The 25,874-nt window shown below is 39.6% G+C and overlaps 1 protein-coding gene across 2 annotated transcripts in view; it reads right to left on the bottom strand.

Moving 5' to 3' along the window:
* The window catches only part of ccser1 (coiled-coil serine-rich protein 1), a 112,889-nt gene that overhangs the window by 86,194 nt on the left and 821 nt on the right, over positions 1-25,874 (bottom strand). For both annotated transcript variants that reach the window (XM_035165991.2, XM_035165990.2), the window contains exons 2-6: positions 18,381-19,410; positions 17,297-17,702; positions 15,590-15,774; positions 8,786-8,876; positions 5,676-5,781 (exon numbers count right to left, since the gene is read on the bottom strand). In XM_035165991.2, coding sequence (XP_035021882.1) covers positions 5,676-5,781; positions 8,786-8,876; positions 15,590-15,774; positions 17,297-17,702; positions 18,381-19,385 — 1,793 coding nt within the window. In that variant the 5' untranslated portion in view covers positions 19,386-19,410. The remainder of the gene's footprint in view (positions 1-5,675; positions 5,782-8,785; positions 8,877-15,589; positions 15,775-17,296; positions 17,703-18,380; positions 19,411-25,874) is intronic.

Raw genomic sequence — 25,874 nt, 5'->3', positions numbered from 1 at the left:
CACAAACAAAAATGTATAAACAACATACACAGCAGTTTTAGTTGGAATGACCATGATAAACCCATAACACTAACCCAGCCCTAATATGCAGCATTTTCATTCATGGCATGGGTTGCCAGATATGGATAGTGAGAACAGGTTTTTGGTCTTTCTCTCTGAACAGCCACATTGTTACCAAACCTGGAAACATTAACAGTTCAGGATGCTGTGCACAATTCACCTGATATAAAGTAATCATGCTCGGCTGGGATAAACATCTCTCCACCTGCCACACAGGCGTGATCCAGGATCATATACAGGCTCAGACACTGAGAAGTGGCCTAAGGAACCATTTTTACTGTCTAACAATCTGTTACCAAAAGAGTAACCTGAATATCACAATTCTTTTCATTTCATTTGACAAAAACATAATGGAGAGCAAAGCAATGATTTATTCATCGCCAAAGCAGTGTAGAACCCCACATTCAAAGCACAAGGGAAACAAACTAAATCAAACGCCAATAACAAATCCTGTGTCTAACATTCAGTAAACCTGATGGACTGATGTGAATTAGAAGCTAACCAACAACAATTTACACTATAAAAATGCATACAGTGATAGATGTAATAAAAAGAAATAAAAGCACCCACTGTTTAAAAAAGTATATTTTATCATTATTTGCATATTAATTCCATTTTGTGAGGTAACAGCAATATTGACCTTTGACCTCCAAATTCTGATAAGTTCATCCTTAAGTCCAAGGGGACATTAGAGACAATTTTGAAGAAGTGACCTCACGATGTTTCTGAGATTTCGCGTTCACGAGAATGGAGACAGACGGACAACATGAAACATAATGCCTCCAGCACAGAGACATAAAAACAGCCACAAAAAAATCAGATTTATACAAGATAAAAGACAGAGTTTCATGACTGCTTGTTAGATTAATAAATTTAGGACCATCACATACCAGAAAATTCAGAGAGGGAGGGGAATCGACTCTGCGCTCCTGCCAAATCATACTATATGCTGTGTGTGTGTGTGTCTGAAAATCATGCTGCAGTGCATTTTATCTGTCCCCAGCTCCACTCCGAGGCTCAGCTGGATTTTTTTTTTGCTTGTCTATTTTTATAAATGTGCATGGGTGCGTGCGAGTGAATGTCTGTAAGCATATGACTTACTGTAGGAGGAGATGTGCGTGTTATTTTTTGCTGACTATATCAAGTCAGGTGGGATTAGAGAACAACTTGGCTGATATATTTTATGAATCATATTAACATTAAACAAATGTGCTCCCCTCTGTGTCTGAGTGCATGTGAGCGAATTCTCTATAATCATGGATTACACGTCTCTGTGGGAGATTACAGGGTGAACTGAGAGTGGATCACTGTGCACCATATCGACCCAAATGGGAGAGGAAGGTGTCTTTTTCAAAACGCAAGAGGCCCAATCGGCATTTTCTTTTTTGTCTTAATGCCAAACTGACTCGAGAAGAACTATTGTGATCATTCAATCTTTCTCCCACTTGCTGTATATTCTGGGTTCAGGTGACAAGACCCGAGTGATTCTGTTTCAGTCGTTCATCTTTTCTTGCATTCAAACACAAAACAAGTTTAAACAGTAGGAGTAACACACGAAAAGCGCAAACTGAAAATGAAGGTAACAAGGACTGACTGACTAACCGACCCTGTAGCTCGAGGCGTGCGGTAGGAAGTTGTTTTATATCCAGTATGACTTGGCAGGCTGTTAAATGAGAGTTTCAACAGTGTCATGCAGACGAGAAAAGCAAACATTGTGCATTTTTGGGAAAAGAAACCAACACATAAACTCAGAAGTCATCTTTAATTAGATCGTCAGAGGGAAGAATTGAAGCCTGTTGACAAATTCTGACGAGTCTTATCACGCCGACGCGAGAGCATGCAAATGTTTTAGCCGCACGTTAATCCTCAAATCAGGAGCGAAGAAATAGGGACTGCACATTTAATGACAAGGACACCCATGAGTGTTTGCATGTCCTCTCCTCGGACTACCTGACGTAAGTAGTAATAAACAGCGATGAAAAGCGAAGAAGGAGAAGAAAAGAAAAGGAGGCAAGGGAAGGGAAGGGGCACATTCAATATGGAGACTGCCATTACCATAACAACAGGCAAGCCATATCCCTACTGTCAAAATTTAATTTCCTCTCTGTGTTTTCCTATAGGAGTGACGAGGGAGGAGTCTTCACAGAAACGAGACATTAGGATGCAGCACAAACAAATATTGAGTATTCACCGGTCTAATACGTCCTCCACCCACTTCCTCCACCAATCAAAAGGCACAGAGGCATAGGCAATGTTGTTGTGCAGGAGTGTTGAAACTGGCAAAAGTGAAAACCCCCTGAAGAGGGCTTCATGTAACAAAGCACAAAAAAAAAATGAATTGCTCATCTTTCAACTGAGGGCAAACATTTTTATTTTTGGCACATCTACATTCTGGCTGTTATGTAATTCATTAATTTGCAGTTTTTCAGCATTTAAATGTGAAATTCAAACATGAAGGAACAGCAAACAATTTCGATAATTGTCTTTGTTATTTTAAAGCTGAAAAACTAAATATTTTTAGTTTCAGATACTTAAATGTGATTTTTTCCTGCTACTCAAACAACAGTATTTTTGGGGCTTCATGCGGCTGGCCTAAAAAAATGTAACATTTGAAAATGTCACCTTAGATTGTAATGTACGTGGGAAAACACACACACTTCATACTGTATTTGTCAATGATTACATAAGTACACTTTGTCTCTACTGATAGATACTTGTTCAACAGCTACTGTGCAGCATGTTAAAGGTGATGGGGAATAATGTGACTCCATACTTTGTGAAGTGAATATCTAATTCTCTGTTCTCTTCTTTTTTTATTTTACCCCACGTCTATATGCAATACAAAACGCATGCCTGTTCCAGCTATAGATGTGTGTGTGTGTGTGTGTGTGTGTGTGTGTGTGTGTGTGTGTGTGTGTGTGTGTGTGTGTGTGTGTGTGTGTGTGTGTGTGTGTGTGTGTGTGGTCTAGGTATTGAATATGTTGTTGGGACCTCATTCAGTTTACACAGCCACATTATTGGGACTTATTAGGTTTAGGCAAGTAGCAGTTATGGTTAAATCTCCAGAAAATGTATGTAAGTAAATGTTATGTCCACTGAAATCACGGAGACACGACTGTATGGGTGTGTGTTTGTTTGTGTTTTCCTGTGTGTGAGCAGAAGGCCGCCTGCTTTGCCTCCAGCAAATCAATGTCCCCTTGAGGGAACGTGGAACCTGAGACAAAGAGCAAGAGAGACTGAGAGAGAAAGAAATCCAGTGAGCGAGCCCTGGGCAAACCCATTCTGCTCTCTTCCCCATCTCCAATCTGAGCTTCTCACTCACAAACATTAGCATCGAGTGAAACCTGTGTAAAACTGTTACTGAAAGAAGAAATCAGACACTTGACTCAAAATTGCCAGACACTACAAGTTGATGAGGGTTGGAAACATAAACCTGGGTCCTTTCGGCAGATCAAAACATGTTTTACAGAATTACACGTGTTCTTTTCTTTTATCAAATAAAATATAATGTTCAAATTCACTTTGAAATCAAAAGAGAGGAGAGTATGAAAGCTTGTCTACGCATCAATGGTGTGATTTATCTTCTTTATTGAAACGTAGAGCTGCACTTTCCATCCGTCTCCCTACTTACTCCGCACCTCAGCTACTGTAAAAAAAGAACTGCTCCTTTGCTGTGAGTAAATTAACTGAACACCCACTTCTCCCTAAGCCCACGATGTCACTGTCAGCAGCGCACGCAATGTCAAATCTCTGTGTGGTGAGTCTACAAATTTGGAGGCTCGAGTCATTCTGGAGTACAAGGTTTAGGGTTTTAATGCAGACTATTGAGTTGAAGGTGGCAGCTAATTAGGTCAACACAAGGGGATACCCTGATTTGAATGCGAATTTACTGCTTAGCTTTTTAGCTACGCCAGCAGCATGGCTCGAGGGATGGAAATGTCAGTCAGCCCAGCACTCCTGTCCACAACAAAATATTGTATCCAAACAACTAAAACATGAAGTCCCCTATAGTATTAATGATAACAACATTTTATCTAGCGCCATCATCAGGTCAAAATTGGAATTTGTCCAATGCTGTGGTTCATCAACAAATACCTCCAAGCTAATGACATATCCAACAATCTAGGCTTTATTCTGTGTTGAGTACTCATTAGCTAATCCTAGCATGCTATCATGGGAGTTCATAGAGCTGATAGCATTTTCTTTTTTGTGTAATGCAACTAATTGTATGAGGACCATTTTAAGCATAGACCCTACAGAATGAGGGTGTGTGTGTGTGTGTGTGTGTGTGTGTGTCTCTCGAAAGACAAGTGAAAAAGATGGACTTCAGAATAAATAAACTAAATAAACTAATCAGAAAAAAACCCACCTTGGATAGGTTGAAAAGGTTGAATCCCGACTTGGGTGATTCACTGACACTGTCTCGACAGAGGAAATGTCTCTATTCAGAGAAACGTTCAATGAGTGTTTGAGGAATGATGTAAAAAAATAATAATCGGCAAACAGTGTAGGACAAACCTTCGACCTCTACACAAAGAAGATAATAGCTGGTTAATTCAGGAGGAAACACGGATATACAGACGCGTTTACTCTTTAGGACTCTTTAGGTGTAAGCAAAAATAAAATGAATTCGACCGAGGTGCGGAGAGCGGAGCACTGAAAGGTAAAGTAATAATCATCTGCCCGCTTGTCAGACACATCACCAGACGATACCACTGATGATACAACCTCTTTATTACCCACTGGCTCTATAAAACCAAATAAGCCCTATCCGCAGAGCTGCTGAGAATGTCGGTGCCGATGTGTGGGTATACATGCATTTGAGTGTGCGTGTGTGTGTGTGTGTGTGTGTGTGTGTGTGTGTGTGTGAAGAACCATCCTGACTCCTGACTGGGGGAAGCAATGAGGGGCCAAATCAAATCAGATATGGTATGTGTGAGTCCCTCAGCTAGGGACAGCAGAGGGACTCACACATACTAACAGAAACTCTAAATGTTATTTTTCAGCTCGTTGCCTACAGAGAGACAGAGGAGAACAGAAAGACAGCCTGCTGCATATTTATTCTAACAGATTTTATTTGTTTATGTATCCTCTGTCTTTCTTGGCGAGAACCTTGTCTCATCTCCGAGGAAAAGAAAAAGAACATGTCACGTGTTTACAGGAAACGGACGGTTGTTCCTCTCTCTCCGTCTCCTTGTGTCTCACGTGGCCATTGGGCGTGTCGCGCGTGGTGTAATAAGGCTATATTGCTGCTATGATTTAATGAAGACATACCGTACCGGGGATAAACGCCCCTATGGCCAAGTGGGTAAGTGCATCACAACAGATCCTTGAGCGCTTCATATGTTTAAATTCTCGGTGATTGAATCCTTTTTCAGTTGAGCCAATACCAGACCATGACACACTTTTCTGTGCTCTCTGTCCGTGGCTCTGGCTTTATGATGTCCAGACATAAATATTTTTGTATATGAACACTTTGTCTTAATTTGGTTTGTTTCAGTGCAAATCAACTGTGCAGAAACGTTCCTGTGTTTCTCTCTGTAGCTTTGTTTTCTCCCCAGAGAAACATGTGAAAGCAAATACAGCATATTAATAAAAGAAACACGTAAATTTACCTCTGATTGTTTTCTTTCCCCAGGATGCGGTCTGCTGATGGGTCCATGGGAGAGGGCAGCAGGTTGAGACAGGAGGCCAGGGACTGGCTGGAGTCTTCTCTGGACACTGTGCAAACACCCAAATGCAGATATATTCATTATACCAAGTTTATGTACGATGAAACATACTCCAAGTACCTAACTTTACCACAAGATAAATTTAAGCTATCACACTTAATTAGAGCTGTAAAGCCACATACATGACATAGTGATTGATTTAAGTAATAATTAGAGCGTGAGCAATTTATTTGTTGGCCGATAAAATCAGCTGATATAAGCCTTTCACAGATATATCAATATCAGTGTTTGTTTGCTGATATGCACCGATATGAAAAGCTTTACTTTACAGAAATAACAAAGTATAAATTATGTGCAACTTTTTTACTCCCTAATATCTGTATCAGAAAAGTTTTACTCCCTAATATCAGGATTAGATTTTTTTTACTTCCTAATATCGGTATCAGGAATGTTTTTACCCCCCATCAGCTCTTCTAATGATGATACCATCTATTATAAAAAACGGTTTGTCTACTTTTAATGATACATTTGACATAGCAGTGTGGAAGGGTGTGGAATAAAAGGTGGTAATGAAGCCATGTTTAGCATTTCTTCATGTCTTAGTAAAGGTCTCCGAGTGGCTCTCCCTGCCCCCGTCTGATTCCACAGGGCACGAGTTACAGTTGAGGCAGGAAGAGGCCTGCAGCTGAACACTGGTGGCCATAAATTGCTGTGAAATTGCTTGCTTTTTAATAAAGGCTTCAACAAGCCACCTGAGAGAGGTAAAACTGAGAAGTGCCGATGAGTCTGCGGGCGTGCGGGGTTGTTGGGTAGGTGAGCGTTTTGTACAGTGACCCCCGCTCCACGTGTCTTTATATGAGACTGTGCCTGTATCCGAGTCTGCCTGAATGTGTGTGTCTTTGAATTAGTCCCTTAAATCTGAGAGTGTGGAAGAACCTTACTCGTCCATCACACCAGCACAAAGTCTTAGTCCCTTGACTTTATGAGAACAATTCATCAAACCTTTAATTTCATGCTACAGCATGCAAACCATTAGGTCGAATGACTAAGCACGCATGCTTCTGTGTTAGCCTGTGTGCCTCCTTTAGCTCTGCATCAGCCAGTGCCTTTAGAGATGTGTTAAATCTGTGTGTGTGCTCAAAACCTCCAACCTCCATAAGCACAGGAAATGCAGTTTATTAGGACTGAAGCTCCTGTTATAGCCCTCATCCTTCATTCGCCTTCATGAGACTCTAATTTGACTGCAACTGTAATATCCTGCGAGTCCATCTGGGACTTCCATGTCGCCAAGAGATATGTATATATATATATAACTCTATGTATATTGCATATGATTTAATTCAGATATGTGTTAAGTTAGAGACAGAGCTAGACACGCTTACACAGCATGAGAATCAAGCTGTGGGTAAAAGCATCCTGTCGGGTATAGTCAAACATGTAGACCTTATATCTGAGAAGCATGAAGCGCAGAAATGGAGCGCCATCACTTATTAATGTCATGTTTACCCACTTATTATTTCATTAACTTCATTCATACTCAGCTAAACATCGAGTGGCCAAGTCGACGTGTAGATTTGGCGCCTTGGCAGTTTTATGTGCATTAATATGAAGCAAATGTAAACGCAGTCATTACTGACAGGATTTGCTAGGCCGCACAGTTTTGCCTAATTACCATAATGTTACTTCAATGATTTAATAAAAATAGTGCCTGTGATTTCAATCAGTCAGTTCACTTCACTCCAGCTGCTCACAAAACGGAAACGGTTAATTGCTTTTTTAGACATGAATGTGTTCAGACAGGCTTTGTGACCAACAAGTGACTAACACAAACAGTGGAAGGAAACATAACCCTGTGTTTTTCCTTCGTCATACGTTGTTTGTCCCGGAAGTTACAGCAGAGATGGGCAAAACCACAGTTAAAATGGATATGACCAAAATGAAACGTCCCGTAACCTCGAATAAAATTGAGGGTTTTATATCTGTGGGTATTAACATTGTTGGAAAGATTTTGGATAATGCAAGTACACAAGTTAACAAAATATTTAATGTTATGGTAAATCTATATGGCACTTTTCTAGTCTAGATGACCACTCAAAGCGCTTTAAAGCTTTACAATACAGTACACTTTACAGTACAGCAGCCCCACATAACATAGGTCCAGTCGTTTTTAGACATTTTAATGAAGAACAGTTGCATAGTCCCTTACAGATCCCTTTTGACACATTCACGTGCACTCTGCTAAGAGCTGCTCAGCACCCTCATTTAATATAACAGTGTCCTAATGTGTTATATAAAAGGAAGCTGGGGTTACTGTTTTGGGCTCTCTGCGCTGCACTGTGGCAGAGCATGGGCAATAATTCTCCTCTGACAGTCACTTTTCAACCATGAGGCGTTTCAGCAGGAGTGTGACTGAAATGCCAAAACAACAAAGGATATAAATCGCTGTAAATGAGGCAGCTACATCAAAGTCGTGGCACATGTTGAAAGAACCAGGGAGAGCACTGGTTTCATGATTTAAGGTGATGGAATAGAGGTGGTCTAATGAGGAAAGAGACAGACGGGGAGTGAGGAGAAGCAGCAAAGAGGGGGCTGACGAGAGGAAAAGCAAGGAAGGAGGGGAAATCTGTGACAATGAGAAAAATGTGAGCAGACGTTCACTTGAAGAGAGGGAGGGATAGATAAAGGCGAGAGTTTGTATGTGACACATTCTCTTTTTTTTTCTCTGATTTGAATGCTTGGTTTCTAAAAACTCTACAGCTTATTTCCAAGGATGAGTAAATCAGTGACTCTGGGAATATCAACTTAAAAATTGGAAAAATATAGTGTCGAAAACTGAATTTGACTTCAACCATATACATATAAAATAGTCATAATGAAGTGCCAGTGCATGAATAGAGATGCTATCATCTCTAGATGATGCTTGGTGCAGTTAAACGTGAGAAGGTGAGCTGCTGTATGATCTGCATCCTCTCACAGCCTGTTGTATGCTTCACCCACACACTTGCCATAAAGACCTCTGCGTGGAGGTACAGGTGTTGTGCAGTGAGAGTTACCGTGTCGATGCCGCTGATCGTCAGAGAGGTCCAGATCTAGCATAAGGTCATCTTCATCCAGCTCTGAGGAGCCCAGGTTGTTTAATACGTCCTGAGGAGAATAAAAAGGCAAAAACTCATTCACTTAAAATGAATAATTTTACATTATACACCTGATCAAATAAAAATGAGTAATTATTATATTCTTAAAAACATGATTTATGCGCTAAAATATGATTAATAAATGCTTTTTTCTATTCCCAACTTTAAAAATGCTTACGTAAAACGTTGGTCTAAACAAGTCACTATGATGAACAGTTTTAATGCCATAATAACAAAATACTCATTCATCCAATTACTTCTATAAACCCTAAGGAGGAAAAACAAAAAAATATGGATAAGATGTGACGATGTTACAGCTAATTTTCTTCAAAGTAATCCCAGTGGCCCCTAACGTTCTGAAAGATTCAGAAAAACACAAAATTTTATGAACACTGTCAATAATAAGGACGTTTTCTTTTTTTTTTTAATCAGACTTTTTAACACTTTGCCTGCAGTTAATGAAATATTTGGTCCCTAATCACCTTCTTTTGGAGGATCTTTGCTTAGAAAGATGATAAATGCAACTGAATTTAAATAGGTTATCTAATAACAAATGTATTGGCAAAATAACAACAAAAAAACCTATATGTAATATATCAGAATCAGGTGCAAATAGCACAAAACCACAATGAAGTTTGGTGTAAGTTACGTTTACCACATAAATGTGTCTGTTACATGCTTTTATTCTGACACTTAGTGGCAAAGTCCAGCCTGCATCACGTGTAATGTAAAACAATTAGTGTGATAACCACAATAAAAATATATATAAAATAAAAATACTGCGCAGTATGTTTGTGTAGTAATAATCCAATAAAGCTTGAAGTTCTAAATTATCAACAGTATCAACACAGTAAAAAACACGGTGGTGAGTGATGTGTCATCACTTAATATTGACTCTTGATGCTTCAGTAAATGTTCTCTGGTATTATCATGAGGTTGTAATGATGCAAGAAGGTGATGTTCCTTTTGGTTCAGTGGAGTTTCAAATGTCAAGGCTGCCATCTGATGGTGATAAATGGAAAATCCACTGCAGAAAAAAATGTTGCTACGAGAATAAAGTGCTGCAAATAAATTGATGAAATAATTAGTTAAGTATTTAGTCAAGCATGACAGGAAATATAATTACTGTAGCTATAAGTGAATAACTGTATCAAGGAACTTAATTGGTTAAAAAAAAGACATATGACAAAGTTGTATCAGAATACTGGCATTTTGATCATATGTATATTATATATTTAATATTATATATAATTTAACATATATATACAGAAACACACACACACACAGCTTGCAGGTTGCATTTTGATAACTCTAGACCCAAAAGGACAGGGCATATAACATTTGCAAATAATTCTACATATTTGATTTTCACAATACACCATGTGGTGGACTATGAGAGAAAAATATTTAATGAGCATCACAAAGTTGTTGGGTTTTTTGGGGGGTTATATTTAATTTCATACACTACGGAATATTACTGATGCAGCAAATCTCAACAGTCTGATAACCCCACAAGGCCAAATAACTAATTATTCTCTATAAATATTGCTAAGAACTTTATTACCTGAAACAACCTTTTTTTCCAAAAGGAAATATTGCATATTTCAGGGCAAGGTCTGCAACTCAGACCTTGCACTTAGAAATGAAACTCAAAGTGAGATATTAGGTGTGGAAAAGAACATCATGCCACTTTCATGGATACAAAAAAATCCAAGTCTGTTCAGCTCTCATTACTGTTGTTTGGACATAAAGAACCTAACAGCCACACTCTGTATTGATCCTCTCTGATTAGAGTACAAAAGCCTCAATGCTTAATGACATGTCCACAAGATTTAACCCCACCTCTGTCTATGTATCTGTTCGTGTGTGTGTGTGTGTGTGTGTGCGAACATGTGCCATTACATTGTTATTACTACTTCTGTGTTACTGTGCTGCACAGTGCAGAAGAGATCAGAAAAAGACCAGAATGCATTTCAGGGCAGTGCAATTGAAGACCAAGACTACATGTTAGGCATTAAAGTTAATAGCTAAAAGGTATTGGAAAAGAAATGAAGACCAATATCGTGTGTGATACTACTGCACACAGACTTCATTCAAAGCTGAATTACCCATTTTAATGTGCCCCTCTAACCACAGAAATGTGTTAATATGATTTTACAACCTAGAGATGTCAGCCTTTTACCTCATTTATGTGATTTGACTGAGTATAATCCTTGAGTTAATAGAGAGAATATCAGATTTGGGTCTTATTAAATGACAGCTCCATATTTTAACTGCCGAGCAGAGAGAAACACAAAGCAGGGGTAAGAGAAAGCAAAAGGTTCTTTCTAACCATCAAAAGCCACTGGTCTCTGTGTACACCACAAACACAGTCTATGGAAATTACATTTATTCACTGCTTAAGGGTGGTAAATGTATTAAGGGAGAGGGATTTGTTTTACTTTGCAGCAAGGTATTATTGCTTGGAGCAATGGGAAATATATGGACTAACAAATGACTTTCATCCTGTCTGAGCAGACACTTCACAGATAGTTGTGTTTACAATGTAACCTGAGGGAATCAAGGATTGAATGTCCAGTCAAAACAGAAATCGTCTTGTTGTTGAATTAAAAAGAATAAGATTTATCCCACAAAGGCTCAATTTTATCAACTGCCTTTTTATTTTTTTAACTGTTTGCCCTTGTCAATACAGAACCATCACTCATCCCAGAGCAAAGCAAACCTCCTTTTCATAGTCAACAAGCAATGTCATTTATTAAAGAGACAATAAAGAGATAAACACTAAATCAGAGTGCTTTAAACTGTCAACTTTGTTGGTAACTGAATCAATACTTTCACCATTGCTATAAATTTGGGGAAGATATTTCAGCACAAGATTCCTATAATATTTTTGACTGAGGCTGCTGAGTCAGAAAATATCACAAAAGTTGTATCAAAAATATCGATGTAAATATTAATATGTATGTAAATATTTATGTCTGGACACGGTAGGCATTTCGATAACGGGAAAAGACCCTTCGGCTGTATGTCTGTCAGGTGAGAGTCAGTGTGAATGTAAGACAATCAATAGGCAATATGAAAAGCTGAGAATCATTCATGCTGCAAACATGACGCTAAACTGGATGAGTTGCAAGAAAAAATGCTTGTCTATAAAGTTAATGCATTTTGTCACAGTTAACAGTCCGGACCCTTGCTGCCACTGCTTCTAGTAGTAAAATTACTCCGAAGTGGAACAGTCGTAAGGGCAAATGACAGATATGGCACATAATATTGAAAAAAAATTGAAGGAAATTGCAAGAAATGTTCTTTTTTTTCTCTGGTCGTAATAAAACATTCAACATTCTGCTTGGGAATGGGATCAATGCTGTATTTGATATGATAATTGATGTCTTTGCAAGCAAGGCATGCATGGCAAAGGTAACAATTTGTAAGTTTGGCTAAAAACAAGCTATGACTAGCATCATCATCACTACAATCTGACATCAGACGCTTAGCTAGAGAGGAGAAGTCCCAGCCATTGCATTAGAGAGGTGTTCAATAATTAAGAATGGCCCACCAAGAATTGTTTAAAAATTGAAACAGACCTTGGTAGAATAAATGTTTCCCACCCCCTCCCTAGAATAATTGCATCATTAAGTTATGACTACATATTACCAGATGACTATTAAAGTTGAGCTTGCTTGCCAGCTTTACATTTTTTAAATAAGACAAAGCAGAAAATATAGCTTCATTAGTTAACTAAGACAGCCCAATATATTAACCACATAGTCGTTGAGCCCTTTAACTAAGGATGAAGAGAAGTTTCAGTGAAATATAGGAAACGTCCTCTTTTCTACAGCAGCAGCAGTAAATTCCATTCCTGGAGAAGCTCAGCCGACACCTGTTCCTCTCTGAAAGCTAATGAGCCCCTAATTGACTATCAACTCCATTATATCTAGGTACAATTACCATTTTATTAGCCTATACATGCTGTTCAATGTTGTAAAAAATCAACACACTTAGAGGTGTTGACATAATCACCATGGAATATTGAACAAAACTAATTTAGACAATAAGGGAATGTTCTTATTATACAACTATAAAACATAATATATGCATTTGAACATGGTAGTATTACCATAAAATGTGACATATCGTACACATTTTTATTGCTCTTATTATAGTGCTGTTTATTCTACAGCATTTCTGGCTCATCTAGGCCACTGGTCCCAATAATAAAAAGGTATACACATAAGTCATGAGATAATTAGATGGATTTTAAATTTGATTTCTTGAGGGGTTTTATTATTTTATTTTATTGTTACTGCTTTTATATGATATATTTGGCCACGGTGAGCAGTCAATACTCATATTTGCAAACCCCCTCATTGTTTTTCATTCTAAAACCAAACTGTCTGGCTGTGTTTATGACAAATTGTGTCTGGGAGAAATAGCTAATCCTTATCTGATGTTTGATGAATACAAGTGTCACTTGTGATATCTAGCATTTACACGGAAGCAATCAGACTAGAGAGTAACAAGAGGCACCCTGCAGTACAACACTGTCTAGCAAGCAAGCTGCCATGCAACTGTTGATATGCCTAAGTAACACAGTCAGAGTAAAGTGGATTGAAGTTTAACCAATTTGCCATGTAGGTCAGTCAGACTACAAACACAGCTCCACGTTCTGAAGTTGTTCGGCTCCTTTCTGAGAAGAGAGAGAATTTCTTCAAGTAATTCTTTTTTTCCAGCAGCCAGTATTAACTGTAATCACTGTCAGCCTGCCACAGTATTATCACAGCTGTCATTGAGACACTTATGAGCAACAACACTGAATATGCTGGTAAAATAAATGACGACTGGGATGAGACTGAGAGCAGCGAACAGCTCAAGCAAAGACGGCCCTTTCTACGCTTCGCAGAGATACGTCACAGTTTCACTCCGACTAAAGAAATGAGTGTCTGCAAACCACATTTTTAATTGCTTTATGATAATTGTGTTCTGTCTGGGCTGTAATGACACAGCAACAATAAAGATTATTCACGTAGCACACTGTTTGTTATGGTGTTCTTTAGTCTGTCTCTGTTTTGCCCTGACAAAGGGGCCTGGTCCCTCTCACATAGACACCACAGTCAGCCGGTGTATAAACATAAACAAGAAACAGACTATTCTGTTCCTTTCTCTTAATACCCTCAATAATTTTAGCTATGTATTTACATTATAGATGTCAGGGTTTGCATATATTGGGATGGTACATATAGCAAATACACTCCAGCATGGGCACACTAAATGCTTAAGTGTCTCAATACTTTTTCATTAGCTACGAGCGCCCTGTGTGAACCAACAAACTTTTATGAAGTTCAAAGATTGGCGGTCCATGATATAATATACACTCCAAGGCTGCTGCCTTTCCTCCATGAACCCCTGAAGGGCCTTTTAGGCCAGAAAAGAAGACATTATTCTATGTATGGTGAAGTGTACAATATGTCATGGAGTATATGAAGTCTTTAAAGTACGTAGCAATGTGCTGTCTACGTCCTTGCCCTTGTTAATAGCATCAGTAAAATCCTATAGTCCAATGTAAAAAGGGATTGAATCAAACTAGCTTTGTGTGTATGTTGGTGTTTGTTTCTGTAAGCACATGGATTCAGGAGGGGCTGAATGAATCAATAAGCAGTGAACAGATTTACAGTATTTTAACCATCGAAAACAAAAATGTTATCCTTATCTGGTGGTGGTAAATAAGTTTGATTCATTGTGAAACCGTAGTGGATCAGAGGACGTCTAGTGAGTAGGGTTAGGGGTTAGGGGTCCTTCTTATGTGGTACAGGACATTCATACAGCTAAAAGAATGTGGCCACATGCGTTCCAGACCACCTCCGAATCCAGTGTCTGGATCTCAGGTCGCATTGGATGCCTTCAGACCTGAACTTAGCACTTACCACTAGTGATCAGATCACTGAGGGCGGATGCTAATAATACCAGGTCTGAATAAGGTCAAAATGATTTAAAGAGATGTCAGGACCAACTAATTTAATTCAAAGTTAGTGAAAAATTACAGACACTATGTTTGTAAGTTAAAAAGCCACAGTACACAGTCAAGTTCGGTGAGTCCAGGGCACGCTGGAACAACCTCGGCATTTTCAGTGCCAGAGGCGTGTAGCACAACAGCACACATGGGTATAAGGTGGGTTCAGGAATCATATAGTGAATAATAAGGCAGTGTATTAGAAGCTGGTTACACATTTGCGATTTTCTTCCCCTGAACAAGTAAGGCTCTTTTTAATGTGATAGAAGGGTAATAAAGTGATTCATTTTTCATCTTGACCTGAATATGGAGAGTTGCAAAGTTTCCTCGTCGACCAAAGTTTCACATTTTTCTCACAATTCCTTGCACTCACATTTCTATAATAATGTGTGTGTGCGTCAGGTCTAGTTATAGCAAAACATCTGAATTAGAATGTAAACTATTACACACACATATGTTACAACACTGTATGTTTCACACACACTATTAGCATTTGCTAACTGTTATGATGGTAATTGGGTATGATGCATAAACCTGTAAAAAACAAACAACACACACGAACACACACACACACACACACACACACACACACACACACACACACACACACACACACACACACACACACACACACACACACACACACACACACACACACACACACACACACACACACACACACACACACACACACACACACACAGCTCAGCACCTACCAGACTTCCCAGCTTTGATGAGGAAGAGTTGTTTCTGTGTTTGAGCAGACCACATCCCTCCATGCCCGGGGCATCCCTGTGGTTGCCTGGGATACGAGGCCCACCTGCCCCCTCAGACGAGGAGCGCAGACGCCGATCCATCCGCATCACCTCATGATAGGGGCTGACGCTGCTGCACATAGAGGCTAGAGGAGAGAGAGGAGGACGGAGAGGCCGGACGTCAGGCAGACGAAGACAATGAATGAATTCAACAGTGATTCCACAAGTTCATAATCATTTTTTTATTACATTTCCAATAAGCAGCAGTCAGCCCATAAGGAATACATATATATTTATTTTCATAAAACCTACTCACTCTTATTCAATCAACATTTGTAATGAAGTTCAATCTTCTCTTTATGAAGCCTTTCAGCCATATTACTTTGGGTCAAATGGTATTTATGCCTTTTTGTAACAATCAAGTTTAGTCTGAGTGCCCACATGAAGATTGCTGCAAAACAATAAAACTAAATGGAGAATGACTTTGAGATTTCAGGGGCAATCGGCTGCGTATGTGTATGTGTGAGTCTTGTGTCTTCAGTCGGAAATCAGTCTATAAAATGAGCATGGATGTTTGCTGTTTGCGAAACTGGAACTATGCCAATATCCCCTATGAGCTGGAAGGATCTCTCTCGTTTCCTGACATGAGGTAAAAAACTGAATGTGCTGCAGATTTACAGAGATGTTTTCATTTCTTGAATAGGCCTTGGCTGAATAAAAATGTCATTGTGTTACAGGAGCAGGGCAACAAATCATCTTTTTCAGCATGTCACAACCGGCACTGATTTATTAGACAGCAGATTAGCTGTGTTGAGGTGCATCTAGACGGAGTGGCAGCAGTATGATTGAAAACTTTTACAACTTTTATAAACACTTTGACTCGGTAAAGAATTGGTAAGTTAGAATAACCTTATTTTGACCATGCTTGTTCTCGAGTAGTTTTCAAATAACAGGTGGAAACAAAATGAGGGAATCAATTCGGACTAAACCAGTTTGCTCCATGTCCATTTGCCAGTTTCCTGTGGGAGTCTCTCTGAAAGGCTCGGTAACAAACTCTTAGATTTTTACTGAGTATGATGATCTCACTTGCTCACTTGTTCGGTGGAGCATGAGGAAGTAATAAAAACAAGCGCAGAGGAGCAGGAGCACAGCATCGCTACAACCACCTAATAAAAGTGCAAACTCACTTTGATAGAGATAGTTAGATATTGTAGAATGTTGTGTTGTGTTTTGATGAATACACAAATTCTGACTATATTGTGTGTCTTTGTCTTTTTCTTATCATTTGCACAATTTGTATATTATGTATATGTGTATTTATTTGTATTTCCATATCTTATGTAATTATTATCTTATAAGTAAAATCATGCAAATACTTACAAGTGAGCAAGACAATCTCAGGAGTGAATGGTATAAAAGTATATAAATAGTCCAAAAAGAAACCGTATGAGTGATAATATTAAACATACAACTGGCAACAGGTTCCATGAAGTCAGTCCTGCTGCTGTCTTAGAGATAACAAACCTGGTCAATGATTTCAAACTGCGTAAAAAGTTCACTAGTGTCTGTGTGTCTCAGCCATTATGATGATCAGCCTGGTTTCTGTGACTCGCTGTACACGTGTGCATGGGCATCAGTTACCTGCTGGTGTTTGGGTGGGTGTCATACCTGTGTGTGGTTTCCTCAAGTGAGACGGCCTGGGTTCGTGGCAGCCGCAGAAGTTTCCTCTTTCTTGCACCGAAAGCGTGTGTCTTACCCGCCTGTCCGAGTGCTCTGGGTTGGAGTGACAACCCTCGCTCTCACTCGTGGTCTCTGTGAGGTACCCCGCCTTCCTCACCTCCACCACCTCCTTCTTCTTCTTCCTCTCCTCTGCTGACACCTCTTTCTTCGCTTCCTTTCTCTCCTCCTCCCTCTCCTTCCTCTCTTCCAGTGATTGTTCGGGCAGAGGAAGGCAGAGTACAGCTGTCTCTGGCTCAGAAAGGGAAATGGCAGTCTCATAGTCCGTGTTGTTGGCTGTGCTGGTGTCGGGGAGTAATGGCTTTTCAGTGCTGGACTGAGCCGGTGTGAAAAAAACCTAAGGGAGAGGACATTTTAATGAATAAATGTAAAAACAAAACATGTCCCTAAAGGGTGAAAGGGTTAACAGTTTCCTCATTCCTTAAGTCAGTGTTTTTTTTGTGTCCTCAGGCAGTCACGTGTACATGTTTAACTAGCACAGTCATACTTTATTTACTCTTCACTGGCATGAATAAAAACAAGTTTGTCTGTTTTTACTGGTTAAATGGTTTCCTCTCTGGAGTTCATCCCTCTACCAGGAAATAAAATAGTATAAAATTATTTGAAAGGAGAAAAATGTTACAAAGGTGTAAAATGTGCAGAGCAGTTTGCAGACATGTGTAGATTTTCTTTTTCATGCCTGAGCTCTTTCGATCTAAAGGACTTTTCATGGCCAGTGCTCAATTTGTATGCTGCATTTCACAGATTCCATCCAGGGGTCATAAGTATTCTTCTTTTATGTTCTTCCCATCCAAAGGCACTGGTGGTTGTTTTGTCTATTTCTGCAAATTCCTGTTTGTATGTGTACGAGCAAGTATGTGTTGTTTGGGTGACTTAGCATGTTTGTCATGAATGTATAGCATGAATCTCATATCGAAATGATTATGAGCAACTTTTCAATATGAAACATGATTAAATTCAAAGCACCAGGAATGATTCAGAAAGAGAGTGAAGAGCGTGAAACAGGGGACACTACCTGGGAGGTGGAGACCACCACGCTGAAGCTCTCTGGAACAGGTGGCAGGTCAGGTGGAGCTGGGTCAGTAGCCGGCCCAGGCACAGACACAGGCCCTGGGGCTAAAGCAGACCCGGGGCTGGGAGCTGGCAGAGCATCCACCTCCGATACAGAATCCTCCGTGATGGGGACGAACTCTGAAGGGGTGATGGCTGTAGTTCGATCCTCTGATATCATAGGGGACTGGAGTGAGCTCTCGCCACTGGCTCCGAGCAGCTCGCCTGGCCATGACCCTGGCGTGAGTCCCCCTGCCCCCGGAGTGATGGTGGTGGTGGTGGTGGTGGTGGAGCTTGGAGGTTCCAGTTTCACCTCTGGAGGTCTGTGGTGATCAGAGTTGCGGGAGAAGCGGTGGTGAGCCGAGAAAGACTTGGGCAGCAGCTGCTTCTTCTGGCGTGACGAGCGTTTGTTATTACTGCCACCGCTGTAGTCATCGAGGAACCCGGAGTCGTCGCCCTCATTGGCCCCAGAGCCACTGATGCAGTTTATAAACACATTTCGATTGGTTGAAGAGGAGGAAGAGGACCCTTTCTCAAAATCCTCGGTCTGAGAACGTGTGATTTTCTTCTGCTTGTGGCTGCCGAACCCAAACGAGTGGCGTGACTTGGTTCGTCCGCCGCCATCACTGAACCCTGTCGACACTGACGATGTTATCGACTGCTGGTTATTTCCATTTGCGTCAGTGCTCTGTGTCAGTGGAGGAGTGAGGTTAAGGTTGATTGGCTGTACACGGGGTTCACTGTTCCGTTTACTCGTAAAACTAAGAGATGGAGTGCGGAAGAGACTCCGCCGTTTCCCTGTGCTGCCAGAACTGGAGTTAGTGCTGGAGGGCGAGGAAGTGTGTACACCATTTCCCACTCCACCGGAAGAGGGAGAAGAGGGGAGAGAATCCTGCCTCTTACTGTTGCTGCGGCGGAAGATTGGCAGGCGGGAAACAAGTGTGGAGCGACGAGAGCCGGATTCACCCATTTAGAAGCTGAGGCAGTGGAGTACGCTGAGGGAAAAAAAGAGAAAAATACATTTAATGAAAATCGAAAAAGCTTCACAGAATGTAGCCAAAAGGAAAACCTGCAAATAGTTTGAGTAATAATCTGAAGTTATAAGACACCTGATATCAGTGACATGCGCATCTTTGACGATGCAATATGCTCTCTACTGTGACATAACTCAAGGTTATGGAGTAAATTACATTCAAACTTCTATCTTATGTTACATATTTATTAATCTGTTGATATTTACAATAAATTGTTTAGTCTTTGATTTGTCAAAACTCAGTCAAAATATTCTGTGAGTCCAAGGTGACTTTAAGTGTCTTGTTTAATCAGGGCCGCAGTGCAAAGGAGTTTACAGTGACAGAAAATCATGAGAATTAGCCAATCATCGCATAAAAGAAGCTGCAACCACAGGGTTATGTTAAAAGAACTGAATTCATTAATCACAATTCCAAAAACACTTCTGATTAATTTTATTGTCAATTGAATTATTCAAGTATTTCAAGTCAAATCTTAAATTACAGACTAAAAACAAGATTATTGACCAATGTTCTATTGCATATCTTGCAAACAAAACGTGAATAAAAGCACAAAACATTTTACAATGAAGGATTCATTAACAGCAAAGTACATTTTCACCCTGATACTTCTGTTGGTGTCTTATTTAAGAGATTATTTAAGAGAGAAGTAAAACAGATTGAGTTTATGTCTCAAAGATCATGTGTTCAAGTTCAGACTGTTCCTGCATGGTATAAAGGCTGCAGGGTTGACTCTTCTTTCGCAACGCCACATCTTACAATTAAAACTTTGTCTGACAGCTTAATCACAGAACACAGCCAGAGGGAGCAAAACACAGTGAGGTAGAGAGAGAGGCAGTAACAGGCAGGCCATACAGTACTCACTACAACTACAGGAGGTAGGATACTCTGTGTGCTGTTTGCAGTGGTGCTCTCTGCTCTGAAGAATGAAGTACAGATATGTATACAGTCCTGCTCCTCTATGCTCAAAAGCATTTTGTGATTTCATTGCTCAAATTGGAAACAGACAGAGAGCAAAGTGGGACCAATATCTAATGTTTAATAAACTGAAATCATGGACATCTCCTCACTGTGCTTACAGAATGTATAAACATTATATCCATATGTATTGGAGTCACAGATTAAAAAGCAGACGCTCACTGTGATAAGTCCTCACGTTTTCATTGTTTACTTCCACTAATGAGCCGGAGAGAGACTACATGGACGTCTTAATATTGACCGAGCTGCCTCTGTGAGAGCTACTGAAGAGTTTTGTTTTCGATTTTTGTGTAATAAGCTTATGTTAACGCCCGCTAATGAAAGGGCTAATATGCGTTTTGCCTCCTTGAGAGTCAATTTGATGAAGTTGTAAATACACAGTGATGCAGCTCCTGTTTTTTTTAGTGCTGAAATACATACAAAGGTACATAAACCTTGTCAAAGACAGAGGCCGGTAACATATATGGTAATGACACAGTAAAAAAAAAAGAAGCACATTCACAACATGCTGCTTCAATTTGCTCCCTCTGTCCTGGATGACTTCAAGCTGCCTGACTTGCTTTTCAGATGAGTCAGCAGCAGCTTAGTAACATTTAGTTTTCACATTACCACCACACAGACATTTGACCAGGTCGTGGTTCTCTGACCTGGCTCATTAAGACCATACAAACCTCCTCCGACTAATTCAACAGAGATTAAAACAGATTGAGAACACCTCTGCTGTTTACTTTTCCAATCTGGGCTAACGAGAAAACTCTTTTAAGCTAAGGCTTAGAGGTACCGGGCCTTCTGAGTGGCAAAATGAGACATTAGGACACATGAACAATTGTATTTGAGGCAAACATTGTAGCAATAGTATTTGTGTGTGTGTGTGTGTGTGTGTGTGTGTGTGTGTGTGTGTGTGTGTGTGTGTGTGTGTTTTGTAAATGTGTAAAAGAATCCGCAAATGCGTGCTGAGTTTTGCTAATGCACACAGTTATCTGCAAATGTGAATTCAGAATCTGAAGATGCGTAATCTGTCAGATTTGTTAACCTTTAAATGAGTTATGAGGTTTGCAGGTTTATTTAGATTTGTACATGTGTGGACAAATATGCAAATGTGTGCATAGATCTGGGAATGTGTACATCTATACTGATGTTAGAAAGTGTTTTGCTCTAAGAGCTTGAAATACGGACAAATAATATTGCTACAATATCGGCCCTATACTTATGCTACTGTACGTAAAAGACCTTGTGCAGCTACATGTTGTTCTAAAATCAAAAAGCAATAGGTGCAGGAAATTTCACATGAACTCAGGATAAAGTTTACAGAAAGAGGTAGAAGAAAAGTAGAACAGCATTAAAACAGGTGTTTACTTCCCCTCCGGTCGCTCAGAAAACCGACTGTTGTTGTTAGAGAAGCAAAACTCCACCTCCTCTCAGTGACTCTTCCCTTTTCTTTACAATAGAGTTAGTGATTGCGCTGCTGTATTGAATAATAATTTGATTCGCTCAGATTTTCATATGAATGTGGACTTAAAAAGTGACACAAACAAATGAGGCTCACTCACAGTGGACTTCACTACAATTACCAGGCTTTTAAAAGGCAGGTTTCTCCAGAGCTTCATTTCCTGAATATTTCAGCATTTACATTTCCAGCCACCGACCACATTCACAGTCAGCCAACTGCTGCTAATGTCAATGGGCCAACAACACAATGCCAATCGGTGCCCCTTTGCTGCAAAGGCTGTGGAGCATCAGAAACACCCGGACAGATTTTGGCCTGACATGGAAATAGCTTGTTATTAGTTACCCTTAACATGTATAAAGATATGACACAGTCACAGTTCTTAAAGTACAGGGTGTGATTTATTGACTGACACCCTGCAAGACTTTCCTTAATCAACAGGAAAAATACTGCTGTGCTCCACTCTCGCCCCATTTTTAGTTCCAAAAATAAGACATTAATGGATATTGTCAGAATATACACAAAACAAATTTGTTGGTATTGCTCTGTTTTGAAATCAATAGCTCTCGGGAGTTCTGGAGGGCCCCCTGCCACGCTCTTAATGATCGCACCATATGCCAAATAAACCAGCTTAGCTTGAAGACTTTTAGTGCTGCAACGCTGTGTAGTTTGTCTGTTATCTTATCAACACACCCCAGAGCCTGATTCTAAAATATTTATTTCGAGTTATATACCAGGAGGCTAGTGTGTAGGTCCAACCTCCCATCACACTGTTACATTAAAGAATAAGAGGTGTGTGTACAGGGTGTGAATAACTGGGTGTTTCCTATAAAACAGGTTCTCAAAGGGATCTGTTTTACCACAGTAACCACACGCTACATGCAAACCAGGTAATGGAAGACATATGAGGAAACATTGTACTGCTTAACTCAAAACAATATGGTTCCCAGAAAAAGTGTCCCGGTAATTGATATGTCCTCCTTTTTTACAGATGTAACATAGTGCCACTCAACAAGGTTAGATATCTGTTTTAGCCTGGGGTAAGGGGTGGCTAGAGCCAATGTTGTTAAAGCAAAGGATCACAATAGTTTTGACCAAACATCTCTCTATTGAGACATATAACTATACTGTGGCAAGATGTAAAACCCATAGACTGCACATAAAGATGGACGACATGACAGCTCCACGAAAGTGAAGCCAAATTGTCTCGATAGCCCTCTGGTGGCTGGTTGCAGTATAGGTCATAATCCCTGCGTTCTTCGTGTTACTAGATGGGACATGGACCAATACAAAAGTCAAAGTATACATTTACTGTCACATGTCCGTCCAACTGCTAATTTGTCAGGTCAACAGGTTGTGAGTGACGGCTGATAAGCAGCTACTGAGCAGACGGTGGCTCCAAATGACGTCCTCTAAACATGATGGCAGTGTTCTTATCCGAGATGTTTTGGCTATATTTCTGACGCGTCGTCCATCTTTATAAACAGTAAACGCTACAACCAAATTTACATAATGAAAACAATGAGGAAGTTATGACCAAACAGAAACAAATATTCACTTCTAAGAAACAATGTTGGCATCACAGCAAATGATTTAAAGACCAGGAAATGTAAACGTAGGCTATATGTTACAATAAGCAGATTCCCAGGTATAATTTATTATGATGTAATATACGTTACATAAACGCTTCGTTATGTTTGTATGCATGTCTGTACATTCGATAAAACCTATAGAAAATATTTTCACTAATAGCAGTCATAATAAAACTCAAACCTTGTCTATGCAAGCCCGGGCACGTGGTCAAAACAACGCACAATCTTGAGCAAGGGGTTGCCAAATTAACCAGGGACTCGTATTACTAATGTAATCTTTCACCAATGGCCCAACAGATACATTACAAACCTACACACATTACAACCATCCAGTGCTGAACCACAGAAGAAACATGAACATACAAATACCTCCCATTATCATATCATATATCAACATCAGATTACGTAATGGACATTTCTACGTGACGACAAGGAAAACTATGGAGGCCGAGAGCTCAGTGTACTGCACCACGAGAAAACAAATGCAAAAAGACAAACACAAAAAGTAACCATGTTGACAGCACATGCTAATCACAGGCTAGACATAAAAACAACAGAAGCAGGCTCAGAAAATCATTAGCATACTCGTCATACCCAAGCACGGCAGAGAAAACAAATAGGAAATAAGAAAACACAAACAGATACAGATGTGCTGAAGCAAAAACCAACATATGAATAAACCAGTAACACGGGACACAAATGAGTAACTGAGATAATGCTGGGGGGGGGAAAGCAGTTAAATGTTGTTTTACCAAACCTTCTTATTAGATGAAGTTGACACGATTAGTGATGAGAGCCTGAGTTCACAGTAGGCGACAGGTCATAGTACCTTCAGGAGTTGTGCAAGTGTAGATTAACGTCCATGTGAATCGCTCTTTGTAAGACATTCATGCTGCCACAAGTACAACCTGAGATTCACACAGATTTTTCTATACTGTAAGAACAGCGACCTGATATGACGTCTGAATACGGTTCCTGGTTTGCAGAACTACTTCAGTCATTTGACGAGAGGTTTAGGGACACGAAAAGTAAAAAGAAGGAACTGAACATACAGTACAGTGGAAAGTGCTCGTGTTCGTTTAGGGTTTTTTTTAAACATGAAAACATAAGGGGGATCTCCGCTGTAGCCTTCCAGTGTAGCCTGTTGTATACTTTCACTCTGTTCTTACTTCTTTGTACAAGGTTTTTTGGACAGCAACAGTGAGCCACTACCAACCCTGCCTACTTTCCAAACACAAGTTCAGTGTGTTTGTGTTTTATATTATCAGATGGTTATTTACTTTACAAATCAGGTGATGTATTGTTTGTCCATCATTACTCCCTGAAGCACATGTTAACATATTCAAATTATTTTTCTTTTATCTGACCAACAGTCAAACCTTCAACATTTAAGTGTACAATCATGTAAAGGGGGGAGAACTATGTCATGATTTATAATGTGAATATATCATTGATATGCTAACTATGAATATACTTATCATGTAATAAATTGTCAAATACACAGCCTTCTTTTGAATATATCTGCTGGTAATGATTTATCATGTGCATGTTTAAACACAAGACAGTTTTTATTCATGATAATATGTTAATTAAATTATATGAACTGTCACACGCTGCAGAGATGCACTGCAGCGTGTGCATGTGCTCAGGATGTGAACTAATATGAGATGGATCTAGAATATTTGGCATCAGAAATATTGCCAATAGCATCGCATTTCAAACACTATAAACTATAGCAGCTGGGACGCAGCTAATCACTATCTGCACTATTGATAAATCCTATTGACTAATCTTATTGATCAGACTCTTCATTCATCTCATGTTTTACTTACTGGGTATTATTTACATCCTATTTTCCATAAACTTTCTACCCCACCTTTTATGATTATTGTATGTCTTCAAGTAAATGAATTGTTGTAACACACTTTGAGCTGTAATTCATGTATGGAAGGTATAAATAAAGTCTATCATTATTATTATTATGATTTTATATTGGACTAATCCATCAATGGTTTGGTCTATAGAACATCACAACCATGCAGAGCCGAATATCTTTACTTCAAATCATCAGTTTTATGTAAAAATTTGTGCAAATTCTCACTTTGACAACCTGGAATGAAATCTTCCACTAGGTTTTTACTTGAAAAACAACCCAAACGAATAATCGATTATCAAAATGTTTCTCTTCCAATCAACCAAATCGACTGATGCACTAATTGTTCGAGCTCTAATCACTGGTAATTGAAGCCTCATTTACAGTGATCACGTGTTTAATGCAGATACAGTGGCACCTTGTTCTGGCAGTGATGAGTTTACACTCACAGGGAAAGGGCCTTAGCGTGTTGTTCAGTGTTTATAAAGATGTTATGTGTGTTCAGAAGGTCTGCAGCTTTTTATTATGTGCACAAACG

Source organism: Hippoglossus stenolepis, chromosome 9 (assembly GCF_022539355.2).
Source record: "Hippoglossus stenolepis isolate QCI-W04-F060 chromosome 9, HSTE1.2, whole genome shotgun sequence".
NCBI lineage: Eukaryota > Metazoa > Chordata > Actinopteri > Pleuronectiformes > Pleuronectidae > Hippoglossus > Hippoglossus stenolepis.
Note: the sequence above shows the minus strand (reverse complement) of the source record. Positions and strands in the feature narration are given on the sequence as shown.